The sequence below is a fragment of the Canis aureus genome, chromosome 25 (genome assembly GCF_053574225.1).
Source record: "Canis aureus isolate CA01 chromosome 25, VMU_Caureus_v.1.0, whole genome shotgun sequence".
NCBI classification, from domain to species: Eukaryota; Metazoa; Chordata; class Mammalia; order Carnivora; family Canidae; genus Canis; species Canis aureus.
Window position 1 is genome coordinate 25,177,929 of NC_135635.1, and position 24,200 is coordinate 25,202,128.

A 24,200-nucleotide genomic window follows, 5' to 3' on the forward strand; every position below is an offset into this window, starting at 1 on the left:
AGAGAGAGGCTGAGACACAGGCAGAGAAAGAAGCAGGTCCATGCCGGGAGCCTGATATGGGACTTGATCCCGGGTCTCCAGGATCACACCCTGGGCCGAAGGTGGTGCCAAACCACTGAGCCACCCAGGGATTCTCCGGTAAGTTCTTTATAGATTTTGGATACTAGCCCTTTATCTAATATATCATTTACAAATATCTTCTCCCATTCCATAGGTTGCCTTTTAGTTTTATTGTTTTTTTTTTTTTTTTTATTGGTTGTTTCCTTACTGTGCAAAAGCTTTTTATCTTGATGAAGTCCCAATGGTTCATTTTTGCTTTTGTTTCCCTTGCTTCCAGTGACAGGTCTAGTAAGAAGTTGCTATGACTGATGTCAAAGAGGTCTCTACCTGTATTTTCCTCTAGGATTTTGATAGATTTCTGTTTCATATTTGGATATGTTATCCATTTTGAATTTATTTTTGTGTATACTGTAAGAAACTGGTTCAGTTTCATTCTTCTGTATGTTGCTGTCTAATTTTCCCAACACCATTTGTTGAGGAAACTCTCCTTTTTCCATTGGATATTCTTTCTTGCTTTGTCAAAGACTAGTTGACCATAGAGTTGTGGGTCCATTTCTAGGTTCTCTATTCTGTTCTGTTGATTTATGTGTCTGTTTTTGTGCTAATACCATATTGTCTTTGTACATATGATTACAACTTTGATTATAACTGTATTACAACTTTGTAATACAGCTTGAAGTCTGGAACTGTGATGCCTTCAGCTTTGGTTTTCTTTTTCAACATTACTTTGGCTAATTCAGGGTCTTTTCTGGTTCCATACAAATTTTAGGATTATTTGTTCTAGCTGTGTGAAAAAAACTGGTGTTATTTTGATAGGGATTACATTGAACTAGTAGATTGCTTTGTGTAACAGACATTTTAACAATATTTGTTCTTCCAATCCATGAGCATGGAATGTTTTTCCATTTCTTTGTGTCTTCTTCAATTTCTTTCATAAGTGTTCTGTAGTTTTCAGCTTTCAGAACTTTTATCTCTTTGGTTGGATTTATTTCTGGATATCTTATGGGTTTTGTTGCATTTGTAAATGGGATCCATTCATTGATCTTTTTTTCTGCTGCTTCATTATCAATGTATAGAAATGTAACAGATTTCTGTATGTTCATTTTATATCCTGTGACTTTGCTGAATTCCTGTATCAATTTTTTGGTGGACTTTTGGGTTTTATTTTTTTTAAAGATTAATTTAATGTAATTTATTTATTTGAGAGAGAGAGCATGAGTGGGGAAAAGGTGTAGAGGGAGAAGGAGAAGCAGACTCCCTGCTGAGCAGGGAGCCTGATGTGGGACTCAATTCCAGGATCCCAAGATCATGACCTAAGCCAAAGTCAGATGCTTAACTAACTGAGCCACTCCGATATCCCTGGGTTTTCTATATAGAGTATTATATCATTTCTGAAGAGTGAAAGTTTGACTCCTTCCTTGCCAATTTGGATGTCTTTTGTTTCTTTTTGTTGTCTCATTGCTGAGGCTAGGACTTCCAGTACTATGTTGAATAACAGTGGTGAGAGTGGATATCCCTGTCATGTTCCTGACATTAGGGAGAAAGCTCTCAGTTTTTCCCCTATTGGGGATATTATCAACTATCATTACTTTAAATATTTTTTCTGTTTCTTTCTCTCTTTCTTTTACTTCTGATATTTCAATTACGTGCATATTATACCTTTTGAAATTGTTCCACACTTTAATTTGGGGCATTTCTATTGACATATATTCAAGCTTGCTGATGTTTTTCTCAGCCATATCCAGTCACTGATAAACTCTTCAAAGTAATTCATTTCCATTATAGTGATTTTTTTCCTAGTGCTTCAATTTGATATTTTATTAGAGCTTCCATCTCTCACCTTATTAGCAATCTGTTCTTGCATGTTGTCTGCTTTTTTCATTAAATCCTTTACAGCTTAATCAGAGTGATTTTAAATTCCCTGGTTAATAATTCCAACACTTGGGTCATATGTTCTTTGCTATGGCTGATTCTAAAACTTTGTCTCTTCAGCCTGTTTTTCCCCCTTTTGTCTTGTTGTATGTCTTATCAGTTTGTGTTGAAAGCCAGATGTGATGTATTGAATAATAGAAACAGAAGTAGGGAGGCCTGTAATATGCATTTGGCTGGGAGTTCAGCTGTATTTAATGTTTGCAGTATCTAAAAGTGCTGGAGGCTTCAAATTTCTTGAATGTTATTGTTTTTCTCTTATTATTGACTTTGGGCTTCCATAAATACTTCTCAGAGAGAATCTATGCTTTGTAACTCATTTAGATGTTCTATTGGATTGTTGTTGGTGTGGTGGGAAGATGTGGGAAAGAAAAAATGTCCTATTATCTTATGAAATTTCAACCTTTCAATGGGCCTGTGTCCCTGGGATGGGATATGCACCTCCACAAGTATATCATAGTTTTTTTTTTTTTTTTTCCCCAGCTTAGGTGAGACAGGAAGGCTATTGGGGTTGAACTGAGAGAAATGCCTTTCCTTCAGGTAGAATAAGATTATGATAAGGTCTTTTCCCCTGGAAATTAGGAGAATTCTTTGGACATCTTTGGACATGTTTCACAATGGTTGCTGTTTTTCAATCCGTGTTACCAAGAGGATGATCTTTCTTAGTTTTTCATGCTGAAAACCTTGTGGGATTTCTGGAGATAAAACTCATAATAGTATGGAGGCCCATCTGACTCCCAGGAACTTCTCTTCCCTATGCTAGTTCACCCTCAGCTTCCAGCAATTCTACTTTTACAATTTCAAACTATCATTGAGCTGTTCCTACCAATTTATGGCTCCAGCATCTCTTGCTCCAGACAAACAGGTCTGAGCCCTCCCTGTGGATTTTCCTATCTCCAGACTGGAGCTGGTAGTTTGCTTTATGACCTCAATTCTTTGATAAGTACAAGAAAAGCTGTTGATTTTCAGTTTGTTCAGCTTTCTTGTAAGAATGGGAGTTACAACTTCCAAGTTTGTCTGAGTTGAAACTGAAAGTAATTAGTTGCTCTTTGACCTGAGGCACAGCTGTCTCCTTACGAATTCCCTCTCTGCTGCATGAAAACCCTGAATTTCTGGATTCCTAGCTCCCTCTTTTTGGTAAAGCTATTATTTTATTGGAGTTCCCAGTATCTTCCCGGTGCATGGGAATAAACTTCTTCAGACTTTGCATTTAAACATGTCTTATATTTTACGTTCACAATCAAATCATACTTGAGCTGAGTGTAGAATTCCAGTTTGGGAAAATTTTTTTACTAAAAATTTTGATGATCTACCTCCATTTTCTTCTAGTTTCCAATATTGCTTTTGATGAGTCTTAAATCATTATCATTTCCACTTCTTTGTATATGTGTGTTTTTTAAAAAATCTTTCACCTTTTTTCTTTTCTAAAACTTCACTGTTATTTACCTTGGTATGGGCCTTTTAAATTCATTTTATTGAGCCCTTAATATACTCTTTAATTTTAGGATTTTTTTTTAGTATGATTTTGAAAAGTTTCCACTTTCTGTTTTTCCCCCCTTTGGATTCTGTTAATTGGATGTTTATTTTTGTCTTTGAGTCTATAATTTATTATCTTAAAAAAAAACCCTTTTATCATATTAGCCTACTTTCTGGGATACTTCGTCAATTTTGTATTTCAATTCTTCTATGAATTATGTATTTGTATGTTTCCCATAGTTTTATATTAAAGGGCTTTATTTTTATTTATCTGAATATTCCTTTTGTTCTGGCTTCATGGATTGCCTCTTATTTCGCTGAAAGTTATTAATCACAGCACTTACTGAAGATTCCTTTTGCTTTCTCTATTATCTTTCCCTCCTCTGGGTTTTCTTGTGTGTATTTCTTGTTTGTTTGTTGTTTTGTCTCTGTGTTCATGTTGGAGATTCTTTTCAAATATCTGGACATCCTGGCTCTCTACTCATATAGAAGAATGAAGCTCAAAAGAAAGGATAGAAGCTCTATGTGAATAGCTCTTGTCTACTGGTGGTCTTTCCCGTAGGGTGTTGGTCACAGATACGGCTCTCTGATTGGAGAGCTGCATGTACCTTCTTACTAGTGCTGTTCAATGTCTCTAGAGAGGTAACCTTGTGTTTTAAACCAATTTGGGGGACAAGATCTAGAGGCTTCACTGCTCCTTTTATTTTTTTTAAATTTTTTTTACAGTCTTTTTTTAATTTATTTATGATACAGAGAGAGAGAGAGAGGCAGAGACACAGGCAGAGGGAGAAGCAGGCTCCATGCACCGGGAGCCCGACGCGGGACTCGATCCCAGGTCTCCAGGATCGCGCCCTGGGCCAAAGGCAGGCGCCAAACCACTGCGCCACCCAGGGATCCCTCACTGCTCCTTTTAAAGACTTTCAAACAAACCTCTTATTTGGTTTCATCTATCACTTCCACCTTTGGGAGTACCAGATGTCTCTAATTTCTGAGCCATTCAAGATTACTGTAGTGCAAATTAGCTTGATTCTCCTTTACTTCTGTCTATACTCTCCCACTCTGTGCCAACAAACAGACAGACAAACAGACACACACACACACCATCACTTGAAGGCTCAGAGTTTTCTACATTTTGGTAAACCAGTTATCACTTGTTCAATTGCTTACCTGAGTGTAAATTTTTGGACATCATATGTCTTCTTTTGTATCTCTTCCTTTTCTTTTGTCCTTTTGAGTATATGCTTCTTTTATTCCTTTATTGTCCTTTTAGCGGACTCACAAGAGGGAGTGGAAATAAGCATTTATTCAGATAAACTATATTTATATCTCTTTTCATTCTACAAGTCTATTTGCTTTGGTGTTGTAACTGACTATAAAAAAGCCATATTTTAATGCTTTTGTCTCTCCATTTTAAGCCATTTTGACAAGAAAACGAGAGGAGACTGAAGAGAGGATGACTTTTAAATTTTTTATTTACCTGAAATCTCTTACAATTCTATTTAATCTTTTAATGAGAGGTTTCTATGTGACTATTAACATTTGTCTTCACACCCATTAGCGTCCAAGTTGGCTTGTATATTGCTTGTGTCCCATTTACCCTGATCATCTTTCCACATCTTGGTCTCTCTAGACTTCTCAATGAGGATTTCTCTTTTTCCTCTCTTTTCCATGGCTTCCAATCTGTGGTCCCTTGTACTGGCTTCCACTACAATGCTGATGTCACAAAAGTGCCCCCATCAAGTTTACTTACAGCATAAAATCGCTTTGCACGTCATGTTTACTGGTTCAGAAAACAAACATTTACAGAATTTTAAAACTTGTTTAGTTCCTGAGCAAACCCTATTGTGTACTCAGATTCAGACATAGAAAATAATACCTAAGCTACCTACTAAAAGTCATTTAGATCAAAAGCCCAGGCTTGCTCTTTGATATACAAGACCAAATATTCTTACTGCCCAGTTGTTAAGAAAAAGTTGCACATAAAAAATGCTAGCAATACAACACATCTGAGTGTCTTATTTGATGGAGCCGGCAAATACTATAGACATTCAGAGCAGGAGGTCAAAGGGAATTGGAGCATAAACCACAACATTCACTGAATTCCTATCCCATGAAGCCTATTTTAGGTGGTTTGGGAACACAGTGAGGGAGAAATTTCTAGCCACTTGGGTTGGCCTTTAATGATGCATTGGATGTGTATGGAAATACGTCCCATTCAAGAAGAAGGTAGACCCCAAAATGCAGTGCCAAAAATCATGCCTGTGTGACTTGGAAAGGTGACGGCAAGGCCTGTCTACATTTGGTGTTCATGCTAAGGAAAAACAGGGAATGAGGTTGGATTGTAGGGTAAAGGAAGAGCCAACAAAGGTAAGAGAACTTTAGTTTTCAGAATAAGGAAAAATAACACATTGCATCACACAAGTCTCTCAATGTAGGAAACGACTTTGATGCATTTCTATGTTAAATGAGGATACATTTACATAGCCCCTTCAGAACTGTAGTGTCTTATTTTTGTTTGTTGTTTATTTATTTGCTCTGTGAGTATCTCTTTTACTTGGGGAAGAAGAGAGAAATTGGTATGGTTTGTGTTCTATTCATATTGTAGGAAAAAGGACAGCAAGTGATTTATCCATAGCCCTGGCAACAAGATCCTTCGCCTTTCCGGACGGAAGAGGGTAGATTGGTTGTTTTGCAGGAGTCCAGCTGATCTTCATTTCAGACCGTCTTTACTAGACTCCAACATGCTAATGCAGAACTTTGGAAATTCACAGTTTCCGTCCCTAATGATTTACCTAAATAGAGGTTTCTGGGGCATGCCTGGTCATGAAGGACAGTGGGTCATTCTCCTAAGAGGCCTTCCTTGTGTTGGGGTATTGAGTCTATGGTGGTCGTCGGGTCATTTTTGTTTGGTAAATGACTTTGCATCAACTTCTCAAGTTTCACCTCCCAGTGGAGAAAGATGCTGGAGAAAGATACCAGGCCTCTTAGCAGTCAGCAGAGACTGCGCTCGGGGCGCTGCAGCCTGGTCAGCTGAGCAAACGGAGCTATGGCCCTGGATTTGGGTTTCGTGATGACTAAGCTGACCCGGTTAGTAGGCGGCTGGGTTTCTTTGTCCCTGCACACTTTCTGCTTGATGAGATGCTTAAGCAAACGGAATAGGCAACCGCTAGGAGGTACCCGAGCTATGCGTAGACCGCCGGGGCGATTAGAAATGGCTAACTGTGGGTCCCTCAGCCCCGCGGGTACAGGCTGGTGGCCTTCTTCCAAGGTCGGGATTGCGATTACCTTGCGGCCGGGGCGAGGCAGAGGTCTACGAGCAAACGGCCCTTTAATCTAAAAGGCGGAGGGGGTGAAAGGGCCCCCAAAGCATCATCACGTGCCAAGGGCTGCGCGCTTGGGCACCAGCTGGCTGCACATCTGGATGCAGCAGCGCCTTGCCCTGCAGGGCGGAGTCGAGGCGGAGGCTCCCGGTGTGCACGCACCTCCCCGTGCGCGCGCGTGCGGGCCCGTGAGCCTCGGAGAGTGTGTACAGGAGGGTGTGAGCGCGCGCGCGCGCACGAGTGTCGGCCGGAGCGCGGCTCGGGGATCGGGTAATGGGGGTGGGGGCCCGGGAGGGGACAAATCTCCGCCGGCCTCCCCGAGCCTCTGCGGGTTAATGACCAACCAGTTAGTAGGGAGACGAGGGTGACGGCGGCAGGGTGCAGCCCCGGCGCGCCGGCTGCGAGTCGAAAGGTCGGGTTCTGTCAGCCGGTCTCCGCTGCGCTCCGATGTATCCATGCATTGGGGGTGGGGGGGATTTTTTTATTGTTTGCCTCTATCTCCGGAGAACAAGGGCGGGAGGGAGAGGCGCGCGCTCCAGGCGGATCTGAACGGGTCGAAGGAGGCAAATTTGCGGGTGGGGGAGGGAGGGGGAGACCTTGATTTCCACCAATCCCCGGGCGTTTGTCTGCGAAGTCCGGGGCGCAGCGGAAGGCTGCGGCGCGCCGCTGAATTAACTGATGAGAGCGAGTTCTTTTCTTCTCCGGGAGGGGTGGGGAGCGGGGGTCCCGGCGAGCGAGGCGGAGGAGCCCGGGGCAGGATAGCGGTCCCGGGCCGCGGTGGAAATTTCCGAGGACTTGGCGCGGCGCGGGGAGCGCGTCCGGGGGTGCCTGGCGGTGCAGCAGCGCGGGAGGCGGGGAGAGGCGGGGAGAGGCGGCGGAGGGCGCAGGAGCATCTCCCCGGAGGGGACGCCGCGGGCCAGTTGTCTGGGAGGGAGCCCAGCCTCTCCCCGGACCCGCGTAGGGCGACGGTGATGCTGCAGAACCGGCGGGAGCGACTCGCCGCGGCCGCTCTCTGCGCTCTCGGAGACCCCAGCGCCCGCCTTCTGCAGGGGAAGCGACCATGACCGGAGCTCGTGACTCGCCCCCCGGCCACCTCCCCTAGAAAGAAACCCTTGAAAAAGTTGCATTTGGAAAAAAAACCCTTGCGCTGACCTTTGGGGCCGTGGGGGCCCGAAGAAACGTGCGTGCGAGTGCAAACGAGAAAGCGGAAGGCGTGTGTGTGTATGGGGGGCCGGCGGTGGGGGGGACCCTGCGCTGCCACTTTGCCGCACGCTGTGTTGAGCTCCCCCCGCCCCCGGGCCCCCGGGGCTGCGATGAGCCCCTGCGGGCGGGCCCGGCGACACACGTCCAGAGGGGCCATGGCAATACTGGCGTGGAAGTTCCCGCGGACCCGGCTCCCGGTGGGAGCCAGTGCCCTTTGCGTTGTGGTCCTCTGTTGGCTCTACATCTTCCCGGTCTACCGGCTGCCCAACGAGAAGGAGATCGTCCAAGGGGTGCTGCAACAGGGCACGGCGTGGAGAAGGAACCAGACGGCGGCCAGAGTCTTCAGGTACTCCTCCCCTCGCGGCTCCTCCCGGCTCGTGTCCTTTACTCCCGGTGCGCTGGGGACAGGGTCACGGGCTAGCACCGCCTTGCAGAGGCATCTCTCCCCCAGTCCTCCTTGTCCTCCTCCCCTCCTTTGCCATTTCTAAACCTGAAGACTTTAGTCGGGGAGGGGGGGGGTCCTTCCCCACCCCTTACACCAAAGAGATGTGCAGACACCTGCTTTGCTCACGTAAAACCTGTAAGCATTCCTTCCCCAGCCTGATCGTAGTCAACGATTCGCCCCATAACTGGTGGGAAGGAGAATCCAGGCTAACTTTGTCCTTTGCACTTAATGAGCATTTATCTCTTGGGCTCTGTAGGTGTTGGAAGCCATAGAGAACTAGAGGAAGGTAAGAGGCATCTCCCTGAGGCTAGGTGAGTGGTTGGTAACAGAAATCACTAATGAGGGAGTAATGGGCAAATCTTGGGCAGGAAAAACATGGACACCTAGCCAGGATCCTGCAGCTTTGTTCAGAGGGCCCACGAGGAAACCCAGAGCACTTAACTGATCCCCCACTAAGAGCCGGGCACTGTGTGATTTTTATTGAAAACTCAACAACTTTCTAATAACAGTATTATCCCCATCTTACCAACCACAGACTGAGTCTTCAGAAGGAGGAGTTACTTCCCCAAGGTCATGTCATGTCCCTTTGAAGTGTGGGAACTGAAATTTTCAACACATAAAGCTCCTCAGCTCCCAGCTCTTTTTTTTTGGGGGGGGGGGGGGGTGGAGGGGGGTCGCTTAGACTGTGGATGCCTTCTGGAGAATGGGAGATGGACTTTAGGTAGGGACTTGGAATCAGAAAACAAAAAACTGAAGCCAGGTTGGAAATCAGAATGCTGAGGATCGCTCAGAGGTTGTAGTTTCCCTTCCTTTCTGGGAATTTCAGCTTAAGTGTCTAAAAATAAGTTCTTGGCAGCAGGGGTTGTGTCGTTAGATTGGAGGGAAGGCAGTGCTGCTTCCCCTTCCTCTCCACTTTCCTGGGCATGTTCAGGGGACACACAAGGGCTTCTATGACTGCCAGGTGCCCCCTTCCCCTTCATTCCCTGGGGCTTGAAGATGCTGCAGTTGGCTTTCCTGAGATTGTAGTGGTCTAGGTGAGGAGTGCTTTCCTTTGCTCTTCTGCCTAGGATCTTTCCAAGCTGTCTATGGGCAGCTGAGAGCCAACTTAAACATTTTCACTACTGTTGGTTACAAATGTTCAGAAACATCTATAAATTTCAAAAAAACTTTTTAGACGTATCATTTCCTTCTCCTTCTGGGGCCTGCTCCTGGAAAGAAGGTCAAAGAGATAATAGCCAATTCTTTCAGGGGAAGACATGAAATCTTTAAACGGGGAGGGAAGACTTGCCTTCTCTCTTGTTCTTTAGAATTCAGCTATCATTAAGCTTGAAAATAATGCTACACCCTTAAAAGTAAATAAGGGCTAATTTTCTCTCGCCTTCACAGTATTGATTGTTGGACTCAAAAGCACCCAAAAGGCATATAGCATCCAGCAATTCTTTTCTCTAAAGACAGGAAGCACTTTTACTCCAAGTGATATAAGGAAATGAATTAAGAACTTCCCATTGGTTCGTAATGAAAGAGTCCATTTTTTTGTATGGGAGGAAGAATAAGAAAGCTCTGTTGCTTCCTTAAATAAATTTTTTTGCAGGATATAATCGAGTGGAAAATGCTTCATATTATGAGAAATACATGCTTTTCATTTCTGAGACACACTTGTCCCTTGCTGTCTGTAGCCTGGGGTAATCTTTAGTGTGTTTGGCTGTCATTTGGTGTAGTCTCTGTGCAGAGAATTACTAATAGAATCCACACACTATAAAAAACTGCTTAAACACATATCCCTTAAAGTCAGTGTCTGTAAAAGTGTATAAGATGCACCATTGCTTGTTGAAAAGAGTTTGGGCTTTGGAGTAGAATTCTACACTAGTAGGATTCCTAGACTGAGGGTGCCATGACTAGATAGATAAGCAGCAGAGTATCTTTGGTAAGCCATTCTGTCTGAGTCTTAGTTTCCTTATTTATAAATGGGGATAAGAGCATTTACCTTGCAGGGTTGGTAGAGGTTCAAATAAAAAAATAAAAAACAACTACTGCAAGTGTTTGGCACATATATCCAGTCAATGGTGCTATTATAATTGTCATGAATTATAATTCTCTGTATACATTACAACTTATATAAGGACTTCTGGCCAGCCCGTAAGAATTTGGAATGCTTTGGGCACCTGGGTGGCTCAATGGTTGAGCATCTGCCTTTGGCTCAGGTCGTGATCCCGGGTCCTGTTATTGAGTCCTCCTCGGTGGGGCTCCCTGCAGGGAGCCTGCTTCTCTCTCTGCCTGTGTCTCTGCCTCTCTCTCTGTGTCTCTAATGAATAAATGAATACAAAATCTTAAAAAAAAATAAAAGAATTTGGAATGCTTTGCCAGCCAAAGTTGCAGAGAAGCACTACTGGTCAATATTTTGCCCCCACCCCCCCGTTTCTTTACACTGAACCTAGTAAATTGGGACGAGGAATTTTAAAAAAGTATCGTGGTTTGCTAAGTCAAAAAATTTTTTGTACTCTGCATGTGTAATAAAATCTGTTTTTTTAAGCATATGGATTGTTAGTATGTGGGCAGTAGTGTATGTTTTTAAAATATTAGACAGGTCAGCCAGAGGCCCTTATTATGTTAAGAAAGAATAACTTTTGCAAACAGGTGTCTGTGTTTTCCAGTCTAAAATATCTTCCACACAACTAGAAATGTATATGAATGCACAGTTTGCACTTTTGTGTGGAGATACACGCATATTTATTCATAAACTGTGGTATATGTCATGTATATGTATACATTTATACACATATTCATATATACACACATACAAATAATTGCAGTCAGTCAGTTGACTAGTATTTAATGAATGACTCTAATACACCAGATTTGAATTAGGCCCTGGGGGTTAGCAGTAGCCGGGATGGGCAGCTTGCTTTCTCTGAGATGGCTTACCTCCTACAAGGGGGTGACCGACAAAAACAAAGGAGTAAAGCAGTCGGATGATTTAAAGTACTGCTAAATGCTCTGAGAACAAAGGAGAGTGTTTCATTATGTTTATTAGCATTAGAGTTGCAGATTACATTTCGCCCTCTGTGCTTTCATTTACTTCTGTGATTTTCTTCTCTTGGCTCAGACTTTAAGTACGACTACTCAGAGGGGGAACCTTGGCAACTTGCAAAGGAGAAGGCAGCAAGAAAAGTCACAGAGCTGCAAGAGCTTTAAACTAGATAGGAGGTTGTCTAACATCCACATGGCAACGGAAGGATAAAGCAATCAATTGACCCTAACGTAGAAATATTGGAGAGTTTCTCTGCAACTCTTGTTGCTTCTGAATGAGTAGTCAAGTGGTGTGGGGAGATGTTGAACCAAAGTGGCATTTGTCTCTTCCATCAGGGCCTTACCCACTTCATTTGTTTCTCTGAAAGGAACTTCAGTTCACAATTTATGCTCAAGACTTTATCTTTGGCATTGGACATAGTAATAATGACAACAAGAACAACAGCAAAACCGACAAATTACCAGGAGCCTATAATGTGCATGGCACTAGGCTGAGTGCTTTCAATGTACTGTCTCATTTAATTCTCCTAACAATCTTATATAAATGGGTATGTTATCATCCACGTTTATAAAGAGGAACATGTCCAGGCCCCTGCCAGGGATTTGCTGTACTTCCAGGGACAGGCATATGTGTTTATAATTAATTAACCAACTGGACATAGGGGCATCAAAGAGAGGCAGTATAGCAGAGAGAAAAACTTAGGGACTTGGGAGCTGCCAGAACATGGTTGGAATCCCAGCTGTATCCCTTTCTGATTGTATGATCATTGGTAAGTTCAACCCTCAGAGCTTCAGTCTCCCCATTTGTAAAGTGGGATGTGTAATGATTTCTTACAGACTTGTAGTGCACGTTGCATGGTGGCATAGAGGAAGCACCTAGAAAGATGTTTGCCACATACTTCTGTTTAATATATGGTCATTATAGAAATAGAAACACAAGCAAAGTGCTGGGGAAGTTCACAAAACATGGCTGTTAATTCTGCTGGAAGGGGGGAAATCAGAGAGGAGGTGGTGTTTGCACTAAGCCTTGAAGGATGCTAAAGTTGGGTAGTAGTAAGAAGTGAGGGCAGAAGGATGTTCTAGGCAGGGAGAACAGCCAAGGCCAAAGCAGGGAAGTGTGAAAATTCTTGATGTGCTTCCTGTATGGAAAGGCATTAATTTTTCCCACAGAGAACATAGTAGGAAGGTAGACTCAGAGGTACACAGCGGCCAAGTCACACTCTCTGAATGGGCTTAAGGTGAGGTTTATGAAAAATGAACCAACACCAAGCATCCAAGGGCACTGGTCATGTGTCAGCTGTCAGCAGAGTTGGCACACTGCTGTTACTGGTGGATTGCTGGATATAGGATAACACTCCAAAGAGCTTTGAAAATTCTCTATATTCACTGAGTGCTAACCAGTACTCTAAGCCATGATGTTCCCCTTTCCTTTACCAAATTCTGAACGAAATACTGCTCTAAGCATTTTGAGCTTTATGTGCCTTCTTTTCTGTCCATAGTTTTGAATCTGTGGATCCCAGAAGCTTCAGGTATTTCCACAGCTGTCCTGGTGGCTGCAGAAGGGCACCGGGGGTGGAGGGCTGAGAGGCAGGTGCAGCCTTCGGTATAGATGGGATTTGAGGTTTATGTTTGTTAAGGTAAAGATTTATGTAATGCCCTCTGAAAGGAGTTTAGGAAGAATATAGTTTATAGTAAATTTTGGTGTTTAAGAAAATAAGCTTCAATTATGTTGTGCATTTACAAATGAGAAAAAAATTCATTAGCAATAACTACAATAGCAAAAAGAAATCATTAACACTCATTGGCCATATAAGATGACCCAGGCCAGGTTCCCAGTGCTTATATTTCTTAGCTTTTGTCCTCACAGCTACTTTACAATAGATATTTATACGTACTTTGTTTTATGGATGAGAAAATGGAAATTCAGAGAGACTCATTAACAAAATGATGGGTCACGTTTCCAACACAGAGCTATTTGACTCTAGCCTTATTGGCTCGTTCCCTAATAATCTTAGATAAACGAGGCACTGCTGTCTATATCTCTTATGATGTGGCCATGAATACTTCTCCATCATTATCTTCATCAACGTTCCTCTTTTGGTATAGTAATGCTGAAACAAGCCGGGCTGTGTTAGTTTTGTGTGTATCATTCCCTCTGCCTGAAATGCCTTTCCTTCAAGGCCACAACTCCTTGCCCTTTACCTGGCCAATTCTCACTCATCTCTTGACAGTGCATTTACTGGTTAAGAGCAAAGATCCTAAAAGTCAGTTGCGCTAAAATTCTGATTCTACCATTTGCTATGTTCTGAGCAAATCAGCCTTTGCTGTCCGTTTCCTCATCTGTAAAATGTGACAGTGGTTGTTGCTGTGGCAGTGGTGGCAGTGGCTGCTGCTGCTGCTTCTCCTCCTCCTCCTTTTTAAAATTTATTATTTATTTATCTATCTATTTATTTTCCCTTTAAAATTTTTTAAAATTTTTATTTATTTAATTTATTTTTTATTATTTATTTTTTTAATAAATTTATTTTTTATTGGTGTTCAATTTATCAACATACAGAATAACACCCAGGGCTCATCCCGTCAAGTGCCCACCTCAGTGCCCACCACCCATTCACCCCCACCCCCCGCCCACCTCCCCTTCCACCACCCCTAGTTCATTTCCCAGAGTTAGGAGTCTTTATGTTCTGTCTCCCTTTCTGATATTTCCCACATGTTTTTTCTCCTTTCCCCTTTATTCCCTTTCACTATTTTTTATATTCCCCAAATGAACGAGACCATATAATGTTTGTCCTTCTCCGATTGACTTACTTCACTCAGCATAATACCCTCCAGTTCCATCCACGTCGAAGCAAATGGTGGGTATTTGTCGTTTCTAACGTCTGAGTAATATTCCATTGTATACATAAACCACATCTTCTTTATCCACTCATCTTTCGATGGACACCGAGGCTCCTCCACAGTTTGGCTATTGTGGCCATTGCTGCTATAAACATCGGGGTGCAGGTATCCTGGCATTTCACTGCATCTGTATCTTTGGGGTAAATCCCCAGCAGTGCAATTGCTGGGTCATAGGGCAGGTCTATTTTTAACTCTTTATGTGGGTCCTTGTAGTATTGTTGTGAGCATTAGAATAGATAATGTATTGAAAAATGCTTCTGGCATATTAGTGCTTAATCCATGTTATTTCTCTTCAAGGTAGCTTACCTTACTCTTTTCTTCTTCCCCAGGCTGTGTTAGAAGCTTCTCCTCTCTCTTTCTTTCTCTGTTTTTTTTTTTTTTTTTTATTGCCTTGTGCATAGTATTGCATTTCTTTTTTTTTTTTTTGCATTTCTTTAATCATCAAAAAATATCTACTCTGTGTGTACTAGTTTTATCATAGAAGATGCTAGAACTATAGCAGCTAACTTAAAATTTACTTCCTTGAAGTTTATGGACTAATGAGGGAAGACATAATGATGGATAAAAATGCAAGTGTCGGGTAGTGACAGGTGTATTTTTCATGATGCTGCATTAAAAGTACCAATTTATTTGTCTGCCTTTTCTGTTGGCTCATTCATATTTGCATTCCCAGAGCTGAGTGCGATTTCTGATTTTTGTTGAGTTACTGTGTGATGAACGTGCCAGCAAGGTGTGAGACTGGACAGCTAATCGGTGGGTCAACAAATACTTAATGAGGTCCAATATTCTGGTTGGTCATGTGGAGACCAAAGGAGGAAATGGCATCTACTCTTTTGAAAGAGCTCTTACTGAAGAGCAGAGTTTTCAGTCTCAACACTACTAACATTTTGAGCTGGAAGATTCTTTGTTGTGGAAGACTGTCCTGTACATTGTAGAATATTTAGCAATGTCCATGGCTCTGTCCACTAAATGAAACAAATCAATATGTCTCCAGATTTGAGAAAATGTCTTTTGGGGGGCAAAATTGCTCTCGGTGGAGAACCATTTTCTTTGGAGAAACAAAATCAACCCATTGACAAGATTTTTAAAAATCCCAGAAAATACGCAATGAAGAACTACATCTGGAAACTACAAACCATAAATGCTTTGACTGCGGGAAGGGAAGTGGGTGAACTGTACTTTGGTGGCCAGCTCTTGGTTAAAGAAGGATAGCAAGAGGGCATACATTTTGGGAAATTTACTTAAAGCAGCTGTCTCTGTTGAAAGCTTGTGTGAGAGGTGCCCAGGGTTCTCACCAGTGCCCTGCTTAGACCCTGGCAAGAGGAGCAGGGTGGGGAGAGGGGGCTCACTCTGTTTCTCCTTTGTTCTCAGCTCTTTGCAAAGAGGAAGGCATCTCTGGGGCCTTTGTAGAACAGGAATTCCCTACCCAAATGACCCAAGCTCCACGTCCACAGCCTGCTTGCCTGTGTGAGGAGTTCCCCATCACCCACCATCAGGGTGGCTTTTCCCATTGCTGTGAGCACTCCTCGGCCCAAGGGATGGCCAAGGAACAGTTCTTCGTGGGAGGCAGAGGCTGTGAAAAGAACTTGGAGATGGGAGTGGGGGTTTCAGGTGGACACATGGTGGTGGCTACCTGTGTCCCCATGTTCCAGTATCCAAATGCCTAGAGTTTGAGAAGCCTAAATTGAAATCTGGTCTCCCAGTTTGTTTACACAGGTATATTTGTTCAGGGAAAAGAATAGGGAGTTAGGACATATTTTTTTTATCCGTTTGTTTGTTGATTTGATTGTAACTTTTACATATTTAGATACATTTGTGCTTTTGTCCTCTGCCTTGCAAATTGAGGGGAGTTTTTGCACCTTGGAAGTCTATTAGTCTTCATTTTGGAGAACAGTATTTAGGGAGCTAGTTGGATCAATTGAATAATTTTATATGAGTGTAGAGTATGGCCGGATTTTCTTTTGACAGAGTTGTATTAGGAAGCCAGAACTGGTGAATAATGAACATACAGATTATAACCCACTGAATGAGATAGTACAAGCCACTCACGCAGGGGCAGGAGGGTGGGGGTGGTAGTGGGGTAGGGGAGAACAGATATTTCCCTCTGCATCTCAGTTCCCACTTTGGGGAAGGGAAATCCATATGGGTCATTTTGATTGAAGATGCAGCTTTCAATAAACCCCAAGGGAAGCAGTCACAAGATTGATCAGATTCTAGAATCCCGGGGGCTCAGTGAGCTGGAGGAAGGTCTTGAATGAGCAAGAGAATGAGCGCAGGGTAGCAAGCACCTAGGACTTTATAAGGTGATTGGAGCAGGGGTCACTAACGTTTTTTGGGCTTGACTCTAAGTGGTTATTTTATTTTATTATTTTATTTTAATTTTAAAAAATATTTTATTTATTCATGAGGGAGAGAGAGAGAGAAAGAGAGAGAGAGAGGCAGAGGGAGAAGCAGGCTCCATGGAGGGAGCCTGGCGTGGGACTCGATCCCGGATCTCCAGGATCACACCCTGGGCTGAAGGCGGCGCTAAACCGCTGAGCCACCCGGGCTGCCCCTAAGTGGTTATATTAAAAGGTTCCCCAAGAAAGGTAAAATGGGAACTTATGTCAGGAATCCTAAACTTAAGTTCTTATCTAAATGTCCAGACTGTGGGTGTGAGCAGGGTTATCACACTGTAAAATGTTTAGGCAGCAAATCCGGAAAACAAAAGTTTTTTTCCTTAAAATTTGTTTTTCTCATCACAGTTATAAATCATCTTAGAAGTGATGCAGACTATGTATAATTAGTGCAATGTCTTTGGTGGAGTTGATAGATTTCTAGGAAAATACAGTACTTTTTAATCTTTTCATTCTATTTTTGCCTCTTTTGGGAGTTGTTGACCTTGGGCAGGCTGCTAAACCTCTGTTCCTTTGTTTTGTTATCTGAAAAATGGTATATAATATGCTAACCTAATTCCTAGGTATATGATAAGAATTTAGATAGTTTGTGTAGAATCCATAGCCATCCTCACCTGGCTGCATGAGATTACGGGATGCTGGTTCCCACCTAGAAACAGTCTAGATCTCAGAGCCCCAGAGAATCCGTTTTTTTTTTTTTTTTTTTTGTAAGATTTATTTATTTGGGCAGCCCCGGTGGCTCAGCGGTTTAGCACCGCCTTCAGCCCAGGGCCTGATCCTGGGGACCGGGGATCGAGTCCCACGTCGGGCTCCCTGCATGGAGCCTGCTTCTCCCTCTCCCTGTGTCTCTGCCTCTCTCTCTCTCTCTCTCTGTCTCATGACTAAATAAATAAAACCTTTAAAAAAAAAAAAGATTTATTTATTTATTCATGAGAGACACAGAGAGAGAGTCCCACAGATGTGGGACTCGATCCCGGGTCCCCAGGATCAGGCCCTGGGCTGAAGGCGGCGCTAAACCGCTGAGCCACCCGGGCTGCCCGAGAATCAGGTTTTGATACTGGTTGTGTCATTTATTAACTTTGTGACCTTGAAAAAATTACCTGGCCTCTCTGAGCCTTAGCTGTGGGTGGCAGTACTTACCTTAAGAGGATTAAGTGTTGAATTATTGCTAATTATTAAGCCATAATGATGAGAAAAGCTGCTTCCTGGGACACAGCTTATGCCTATTACTGGTACTTTCAGTAATGGAATATCTAATGAAAGGTGACCTTATTACACACTCTCTTCTTCAATAGTGTTAGTACTAAGGATGCTGTAAAACGGGCAGTAGAATTTTAAGGAAGAGAACAGAGTCCAGACATAAATCACTGGTTCATTCATTCATCCACATTTACTAAATGCCTGTTGTGCACCAGGTAGGGGCTGGGATACAGCGATGAAAGTTAAGACATGGTTCCTGATTTTATAACATTTACAGTCTGGCCTAGTGACATTAGTTAAGTTAGTAAGACTTGAGTAATGTAGTGTTCCAAGGGCTACGGTTGGTCCGTTTCAGATAATTTTGCTGAGTTTCGAAGTGATTGATTTTTTCCCCTTTCTGTTGGACTGTCTTCCAGCTATGGCATTGCGTAGAGGGAAGCAGCCAAGACCAGAGGAGCTGTGTCACTCCTTTAATTAGGTGCCAGGAGGAAGCTGAAGTGAATTCAGAGCTACACATTCTCTATTATTCAAGGCTTAAGTAACAGTACACTACCAGAGATTTCCAAGTGAGTGTAATGAGAACAGGCTTTTGGAGGACAAATTACTTATCTCAATTATTGATACAACAAATATATACATGATTTTATGTCATAACCTCGTGCTTATTTAAAAAATAATTATTTAAAATAATGTTCATTATTTGTCTGATTTTGGAAGCAATAGATACTGTAGAAAAAATTTAAATGTAGTGAAAAAGGAGGAAAAAAACCCCTCATAATTCCATCCCTCAGAAGTATTTCACTGTGAACACTGTTTCTTTTGTGCATATTTGTTTGCGTTTGCGCATTACTAAATTGTATATATTTGTATATTTAGTTTTATGTTCTTTTTTATCCATTCAGTGTTACATCTTTAACATTTTCTCATATAATTAAATAATTTTGAACTGCCAAGCTTGTGATAAGATAGCATTATGATTTTCATTTTGGAAAAAAAATTATTTACTGTAAGTTTTTAAAAATGTTAACAATTTGGAACAAATTACTTTCTTCCAAAGAATCCTTATAAAGGATATCATATTTGCACATTAGATTTTTTTTTTTAGATTTTTCTTTAAATATTTTTTCATATAGATTTGGTAAATACTGAGCATGGGAAATCAAAAAGCCTCTTTAAAGAGTTTTGCTTTCTCAAAGTTGGCATTTAAATGACAAGAGCAACACTTTATAAAAGTAATTGACATTTAATCACCTAGAGACAAACATTGCTAATATTTTGGCATATAGTTTTCTAGAACATTCAGTGCTTCCTCTGTGTGTGTTTATCAAACAAAAATATAATGAATTTGACAGTATATTGTAGATTTTTTAATGGCAATATATATAGATTTACATCATCCCTTTTTATTTTTTAAAAAATTCTTTATTTAAATTCAATGTAGTTAACATATACTGTGTTATTAGTTTCAGGGGTAGAATTTAGTGATTCATCAGTTGCATATAACACCCTGTGTTCATAACATTAAGTGCGCTCCTTAATGGCCATCACCCATTTAGCCCACCTTCCCCACCCACCTCCCCTCCAGCAATTCTCAGTTTGTTTCCTAGGGTTTGGAGTTTCTTACGGTTTGTCTTCCTCTCTGTTTTAATCTTATTTTTCCTTCCTTCCTGCTATGTTCATCAGTTTTGTTTCTTAAATTCCACATATGAGTGAAATCATATGGCATTTCTTATTCTGACTTATTTCGCTTAGCATAACACACTCTAGCTCCATCCACAGCATTGCAAATGGCATGATTTCATTCTTTCTGATGGCTGAGTAATGTTCCATTATAAATATATATACCACTTCTTTGTCCATTCATCAGTTGATGGACATCTGGGCTCTTTCCATAGTTTGTCTGTTGTGGACATTGCTGTTATAAACATTGGGGCACATGTGCCCCTTTGAATCATTATGTTTGTATCCTTTGGATAAATACCTAGTAATGCAATTGCTGGTTCGTAGGGTACTTGTATTTTTAACTTTTTGAGGAACCTCCATACTGTTTTCAGAATAGCTGCACCAGCTTGCATTCCCACCAACAGTGTAAGAAGGTTCCCCTTTCTCCATATCCTCACCAACATCTGTTGTTTCCTGAGTTGTTAATTTTAGCCATTATGACTGGTGTGAGATGGTATCTCATTATGGTTTTGATTTGTATTTCCCTGATGCTGAGTTATTTTGAGCATCTTTTTGTGTGTCTTTTGGCCTTTCGTATATATCATCCCCTTTTAATGGCTGTAAGATTTTCCTTTGTTAGTATAGTCAATGATTTATTTAAGTGATCCACTATTATTGAATATTTATGTTGATGCAGTATCTCACCTTTGTAAATAATGCTGTGAAGAACATCTTTTTGTATACATCTTAAATGTTTAATGTTTATTTTCTTAGTTTAAATTTCTAGAAGTAGTTTCTTGACAATTTCTTTCCCCCTACCATCAGTTCTTATTACTGGCTTCTTTGGTTGTTTAGAGAAATTCTTCAACTTTGGCTAAGGGCAGATTTGAGTTTTCTTCCATTTCAATGTGGACAGTGATTGCGTAAATAGAAAACATACAATGATTGTTAACATTAAATGATGAAATTCTCTTTTAGGAATTTTCAAGAGGCAGGGAAGCAACTGGGAAAGATTCCCGTGCAAAGGATGTGTACAGTGGCAGTGACCTCTGTATGAGGAATTGAGGACTGTGGTGACCTCTGTATGAGGAATTTATTTAGTGCACTGGAAGATGTGCCTTTGTTATGGCTATTCTCTTCATTACAGAACAATTGATAACTAGCTCAGTGTTTCATTTTTGTTTAAAAAGAAATGACTTTATGGGACCATTTGTACTATTTTCTAGGATTTAAGCAATTAAAAACCATAATTTAAAAAAAGAAATATACCTTTTCCTAATGACAAGGTAGAGATTTCAAGGAAAAGGATTAATGTCTTAAATTAAAAAATAAAGCAATTATATGTCATGACTGTTTTTTAAAAAGTCATTTTCCTATTCACTAAAATTGAACATCTTGGGGGGAACCTAAGTGGCCCAGTTGGTTGACTGTCTGCCTTCTGCTCAGGTCATGGTTTCTGGGTCCTGGGAATTGAGCCCTACATGAGCTCCTGGCTCAGTTGGGAGTCTGCTTCTCCCTCTGGCCCTGCTCACTCCCTCTCACATCCACTTGTGCTCTCTCAAGTGGATGAATAAAATCTTTGAAAAAAAACTGAAAATCTTGGACTTGAAACTAGAACAGATTATATCCATCTGTGTGGAGGGTAAGAGAATAGTAGAAAGGCACAAAAATCCCATGATGATATTTTGCTGGGTTGGTTTTTTGGAAGTTGAGTGTTAGTGATTGATTGTGTTGACACTGGACTAAATCATCTCTATCCTATGTTCTTGTCCTCCTTTGCACTTGTTTGAAACAGCTATACATAACAGTTTGCTTTGGTGCTTTAGGGTCAGACATTGAGTCTTGTTTATATTTGTCTGCCTCTGATCCTTCATCACAGTCTTACTAATTGCCTAACAAATACTTGTTTTATGAATGAAAACATTACATTTTCTACAAGGCCTGTAGATAGTTATCTGAATAGTTCAGTGGTAGTTCATTTATTGTCTAATATTGAGACTCTATGCTATCAGTATTCACTACTAATTCATTTGTTCACTCCTTCACTCATTCGTTTGTCCAATAATTAACTATTCAGTGCTTTCTGTGTGCCAGGTACTGGTACTAGGTGCTGAGAATCAAATAGTTAGCCAAGAAGACATAGGCCTTCCTCTCATAGAATGGATAAGCACATAGTATACATTTTAAAAAGAACAGTGGGGATCCCTAGGTGGCTCAGCGGTTTGGCGCCTGTCTTTGGCCCAGGGTGCGATCCTGGAGTCCTGGGATCGAGTCCCACGTCGGGCTCCCGGCATGGAGCCTGCTTCTCCCTCCTCCTGTGTCTCCACCTCTCTCTCTCTATGTCTATCATAAATGAATAAATAGATCTTTAAAAAAAAAAAAAGAACAGTGATATTCTCAAAAAAAAAAAAAAACAGCTCTCAACTCTTTTTTTTGTTGTTTTTTTCAACTCTTTTTTATGGAAGAAAAACAAGCCCATGTTTAACTTCACTTTTAGCATTTAGCTGTGTCTGTATTTGTGCCAAAGTCCCTCCTCTGGTCCACTCTGTTTTTGGCCTGCACTGTGACTGTGAAGCCAGAAGTCTTTGTACAGTTTAGTGGTATATCTTTTGATTCTGTTTAACTTATGCAACATCTGAAATATTAAGAGAGGAAAAAGCCCTTTGAAAAATTGCTAAAAGATACGTGAGTCCATGGGGGAAAGCAAAGCTTAGTTACCAGTAGAATAAAAGAGACCTAGAAGCAGGCTGGCTTGGATGGGGATTGTTTACTTTGTAAGCAACTGGTCTTGACTCAACCAGCCACCTTGCCATAATATAGAAAAGGAGAGGGTATTTGACAGGAGCGGGTGGAAATAGAATGCTGTGAATTGAGGAGTCTCATTGTGGTAAAAACAGTCATTTTTTAAAAAATATTTTATTTATTTATTCATGAGAGACAGAGAGAAAGAGAGAGAGAGAGAGAGAGAGAGAGAGAGAGGCAGAGACACAGGCAGAGGGAGAAGCAGGCTCCATGCAGGGAGCCTGATGTGAGATTCAATCCTGGGTCTCCAGGATCATGCCCTGGGCTGAAGGCAGCGCTAAACAGCTGAGCCACCTGGGCTGCCCAAAACACACACATTTTATTTTTTCCTAATAACTGCTCCAACCGTGCAATGGTAGACCTAACTCCTGACCTCCACTCCCCACCCCACTTAGCTGGCTCTAATGGGACTTTGGCTAATATTGCCAAATTTTATCAACTTTTATCCATCTTGATTATTGAGACAGTCTATTCTGGTGCTTAGCTCAGTTTTGTTGATTTTATTTGTTTATTCTTTAAAGATTTACTTATTTGAGAGAGTGAGAAAGCGCACATGAGCAGAAGGAGTAGAGGGAGAGGGAGAGAGAATGTCAAGCAGACCCCAGGCTGAGTGCAGAGCCCCACGTGGGGCTCTATCCCACGACCCTGAGGTCACAACCTCAGCTGAAACCCAGAGTTGGGCACACAACTAACTGTGCCACCCAGGTTCCCCTCAGTTTTAGTTTATTTTAAAACACAATGAAAGCTCCCATGGCTACCATTTCTGTCTGCTTTGGCTCTACCTGAAATTCCAGCAGCATGTAGTAGCAGCGTGAAAGGTATTTGCTGGGGTGGATCCCCACTCCACCCACTTCTAGGAGCTATTTCTTCCCCATTGGACAGGGAGGACATGAATATTCACAGTCCCTTTCCTCTCTTGATGATTGTGGCTTCTCAGGTGAACCCTGAGAGGCTGCCCACCTTTTCTAAGGGCAAACTGGCCTGCGTTCCTTCACCTGGTGTGCAGCCTCGTAGGCGGAATACTGGTAAGCACTCCATCCACCGGCAGTTCCCCATTCTTGCCACCCCAAAAGGATTTTTACAGCCCACTGCCTCACCATCTCTTTCCACTTCTGTTTCTTCTCTCCAGCGTTGTCCTTAAAAATAAGAGTTATTTTACTAACAAAAATGGGTTTATTTGGAAATAGTGTAGAATTGCAATTTGGAAAAAGCAAGGGATGCTCAAACTATCAAAGGAGGGAAACGTTATTTCATGGAAAAGAAGGAGGAAGTTGAGAGGGGTTGTTCTGAAGGAAAGTCCATTGGAAAAGGCAAGAGTTCAGGACGATGATGGTTTCCCATTGACTGGGTTGCAGGGGTAATTGATTTCTTGTAAGAGATGCAATGTACATCTTTTCTTGTTGGGAATTGTAATGGATGATTCTTCCCTGTTGATGATTCTTCTGTTGTTGGTGGTGGTGGGGGGGTGGGGGGTGGGGATGGGGGTGTTCTGTAATTGATAATTCTTGAGGTAGAGTGTTACGATGTGAGGGCTCCCTCTTCTGGCCTCTCCACTCCATCGTAGTGAGGTTTTCCTTTGTTAATTTTCACAAGACCTATAGCACAGGGCAGCACAGTGCAAGCGCAGCAAACAACCCAATCATAAAGTGCCTGTGTCTCCTTATTGCAGACCCTCATTGTCTTTACAAGTGATTCTTTTTGAACATCCCCCACCCCTCTTCTTTCTTCGTTGGCAGGGAGGGAAGGCACTTGTTCTAAAGGGGTGGAGAGAGTAGCCTCCTG

At 41.9% G+C, this 24,200-nt stretch overlaps 1 protein-coding gene across 2 annotated transcripts in view; it reads left to right on the top strand.

The window, feature by feature from the left end:
* Positions 1 to 7,392: 7,392 nt before the first annotated feature.
* The window catches only part of ST8SIA1 (ST8 alpha-N-acetyl-neuraminide alpha-2,8-sialyltransferase 1), a 151,009-nt gene continuing 134,201 nt past the window's right edge, over positions 7,393 to 24,200 (top strand). For both annotated transcript variants that reach the window (XR_013364160.1, XM_077870789.1), the window contains exon 1: positions 7,393 to 8,334. Coding sequence is in view for 1 of the 2 variants with exons in the window: in XM_077870789.1 (XP_077726915.1) it covers positions 8,009 to 8,334 (326 nt within the window). In the remaining variant the exon portion in view is untranslated. The remainder of the gene's footprint in view (positions 8,335 to 24,200) is intronic.